Here is a 3871-nt window from a genome sequence, read left to right as displayed (position 1 = left end):
CTAACCATTTTTTTCTTATTGGATTTCTTAGAACAACAAACACCATATAAAATTCAAAACTTTGTTTTTCGCACACCAAGTGTTCGACAAATTGTTTGACTTAGTTTTTTGTGTGTGGATATATTGGAGATAGACTTTTTACTATTGTAGAGTATTCAATTAGTTGTGCTTAATTATTGTTGATTGACTTGTGGATTATTATCATAACATTGACATCTTTATGCATATTTGAGATATTCAATAGTAGGTTCGGTTAGACGATTTTTGATCCGGGAAATATTTGAAACTTGCTTCCTTGCCATAAATTTTTCTAAGTCAAATTTTTGGATAAATTTATAACTTTGGATATATCCCCCCAGTTAGATCTAGGCCTATCGCCTAAAAAGTGGTATCACGAGCTCCGGTTGTTTTCGGTCTTAATAGTTGCTTATTAGATAATTGCTATCGAACCTAAATGAGTGTATGATAGAGCACCTATTTTTACCGGGAAAATTATGGCTATTGGAAAGATTGTATGCGTATCCATGTCAACCCTGTTGACAAAGGTGTATGGGATGCAATCATTAATGGTCCAAATTAAATTACTATGACCAATGATGAAGGTGTCACCATATCAAAACCGAAAAGTCAATGGAATGATAATGATAGGAAGTTGTGGTATCATGATTGGAAAACACAAAATATTCCCATATCCGCATTAGGTGTTGATGAGTATTATCATGTTTCTCATTATGAAACCGCCAAAGCTACGTGGGACGCATTAGAAGTTGCCAATGGGGGAACTAATGAGGTCAAACAAGCTAGAATCAACACATTAAACCAAGAGTTTGAACTCTTTCGTATGAAGCACGGTGAAACCATTTCCGACATGCAAAAGAGATTTACACATATTATTAATAGATCGAATGCTCTAGGTAATCTTGTATCCAATGTTATTGCTACTAACAAGGTCTTAAGATGTCTTAATAGGGAATGACAACCAAAGGTCACCGTGATTAAAAAGGTAAATGATCTTAAAGCACTTGATCTCACTACCTTGTTTTGAAAATTGGAAGAACATGAGCAAAAACTAACTTGTTTGGAGAAACATGAAGAAAGAGAAAGGTAAAGCCAAGGAAGAGGTGAAAAATTCCATTTCTCTAAAGACTTCTAGTTTCAAGTCCTCAAAGAATGAGCCTAGTGAGTGTGAAGAAATGGATGACAAGAACTTTGATGATGATGTTGGGCTATTTGTCAATAGATACCAAAGGTATATTCGGAAGAATAAAGTCAAACACTCTGAAGGAAACTTAGCCAAATTTAGAAGGGATTCCAAGTCCTCAGAAGATGGTGAAAATAGAAAAGTTAAATTTAGAAGCTCTTGTTATAATTGTGGTGAAATAAAGTTGGAAGCAATTAAGCTATCCATGCTAGATGTTCAAAAGGACAATATTGAGGATGAAAAGTTTTTCCTAGAATAGGTTGTGATTCTTGTCATTATTGGCAAGAAGAAATAAATGCTCTTCGAGTCAAATTAGACAATACTTTACAACCTAATAGTGCATTTGCTATTGATCCTTCTAAGTATTAAAGGTCTTTGAATCATTCATACAAAAATCATAAAATCTCAAAAAGTATTTGAATGGTAAAAGCATATATCATCGTAATCTATCTTGTCATTATTGTTGCAAAAAGGGCCATACAATTGAAAAGTGTAAATTTAGGAGGATGATAGTTCCTAAATGAGTCTCTCAATGGTTGCCTAAATGCAACCTTGATTTCACTCACTTCCAAGGACCCAATTAATATTGGGTACCTATTTCCTTTGTTTAATTCTACAGGTTGAATGTCTTCAATCTACCAAAAAGATGTGGTATCTTGATAGTGGATGTTCAAGGCATATGATGGGTGACATATCACTTTTCATTGACTTCGTGCCAAAGAAAAAGGGTTTCGTAACTTATGGAGATAACAACATAAGAGATATTCTTGGGAAAGATAGTGTAGGTAATTCCTCATCTACTACTGTCTCTGATGTAATGCTTGTTGATGGCCTTAAACACAACCTTCTTAGCATTAGCCAACTTTTGACAAAGGTTTTAAAGTCACTTTCACTAATACTTGTTGTTTATTTGAGCATAATGAGAAAAAGGAATGTTCGCTTAAGGGATTGAGATTCAATAATACTTATATGCTAAATTTAGATGATGTATCCTTAGTTGGTACTAAGTACCTTGCTACCATGAGTGAAAACTCTTGGTTGTGGCATAGGTGCTTAGCTCATATTAACTTTGACTTACTAAAAAAATTAACCTCAAAGGATCTAGTAATTGGTCTTCCTAAAATGAAGTTCACAAAAGACCACCTATGTGAATCATGTCAAATGGGGAAGCAAACGAAAGCCTCTTTTAAATTGAAAAATGTAGTTTCAACATCTAGACCTTTTGAACTTCTTCATATGGACCTTTTTGGTCTTTCTAGAACCAAAAGCTTAGGTGGAAACTATTATGGCTTTGTTATAGTTGATGATTAATCTAGATTTTTTTGGGTTATGTTTTTGTCTAGTAAGAATGAGACCTACTCGACTTTCAAACAATTTGCTAGATTGTTCCAAAATAAAATGAACTTAAAAATTGTTTCCATCCGAAGTGATCACGAAAGAGAGTTTGAAAATCTACTCTTTGAAAAGTATTATGAAAACATGGTATTGAGCATAACTTCTCAGCTCTTAGAACTTCACCACAAAATGGGGTTGTGGAGCGTAAAAATTGAGTTTTAGAGGAGTTAGCAAGGGCGATGCTTAATGAAGGTAATTTACAAAAGTACTTCTAGGCCGATGCTATTGGAATGACGTGTTATGTTTTGAATAGGATTTTGATATGTCCCATTCTAAACAAAACCCCCTATGAATTACTTAGAGGTATAAAAACTAATGTCTTTCACCTTCATGTCTTTGGATGTAAATGCTTTATTTTAAACAATGGAAAGGACAATCTAGGTAAATTTGATGCTAAAGCCGATGAGGGTGTCTTTCTCGAATAGTCACAATATAGTAAGGCATATATGGTCTATAACAAGAGGCTACTTATTGTTGAGGAGTCCGTTCATGTATCTTTTGATGATTCTTTTCCAAAAAAAGTTGGGAAAGGTATGTATTTTCATGATATAGGTGTGTCTCTGCACAACATTCTCAAGAAAGCCGAAAAGGGATTGATCAACCTCAAACGGATAAAAATGAGAAAGTAGAAGATGATGATCAAGAGGAAATGGAGGAGAGTCTGACTGCAGTGGATAACCTTCCTTTGACTTGGAGAACATCCAAAGATCACCCAATTGATAATATTCTTGGAGATATCACGAGAGGCATGACAACACGCTCTAAGATAAGTAACTTTTGTTATCACTTTACTTTTGTGTCACAGGTTGAGCCTAAAAATGCTAAAGATGCATTACTTGATGAGCATTGGCTCATGGAAATGCAAGATGAGCTAAATCAATTTAAAAGGAATGATGTTTGGGACCTTGTACCGCGTCCAAAACATCACCAAGTAATAGGAACAAGATGCATTTTTAGAAACAAGCTTGACGAAGATGGAGTGATAATTCGAAATAAGGCCCGAGTTTTCTAATATTATGTAGGGAGAGTTTGAAATGAGCCTCATGGGAGAGTTAAATTACTTCCTAGGTCTTCAAATCAAACAACTTAATAAAGGCACATTTGTTTTTCAAACCAAGTATTGCAAGGACTTGCTAAAGATATTTGGCATGGTTGATGCAAAGTCAATTGACACTCCGATCTCTACAAACGGTAACTTGGAAAGAAACGAAAATGGTAACGATGTGGAAGTAAAGAAATATAGAGGTATGATCGATTCTCCTCTATATCTCATTG

General features: G+C 34.6%; 1 protein-coding gene across 1 annotated transcript; it reads left to right on the top strand.

Moving 5' to 3' along the window:
- Window positions 1-586: 586 nt before the first annotated feature.
- LOC127094005 (uncharacterized) lies at window positions 587-976 on the top strand. The gene has a single exon (XM_051032887.1). The coding sequence runs from the start codon at window positions 587-589 to the stop codon at window positions 974-976; it is 390 nt and encodes a 129-aa protein (XP_050888844.1).
- Window positions 977-3871: the final 2895 nt, after the last annotated feature.

Source organism: Lathyrus oleraceus, chromosome 1 (assembly GCF_024323335.1).
Source record: "Lathyrus oleraceus cultivar Zhongwan6 chromosome 1, CAAS_Psat_ZW6_1.0, whole genome shotgun sequence".
Classification (NCBI taxonomy): domain Eukaryota; kingdom Viridiplantae; phylum Streptophyta; class Magnoliopsida; order Fabales; family Fabaceae; genus Lathyrus; species Lathyrus oleraceus.
The sequence above is the reverse complement of the archived record's forward strand: the minus strand, read 5'-3'. Positions and strand labels throughout refer to the sequence as shown.

Bases quoted from the DNA above. Each gene is read 5' to 3' on its own strand.
- LOC127094005 (XM_051032887.1), top strand. From the start codon at position 587: ATGACCAATGATGAAGGTGTCACCATATCAAAACCGAAAAGTCAATGG.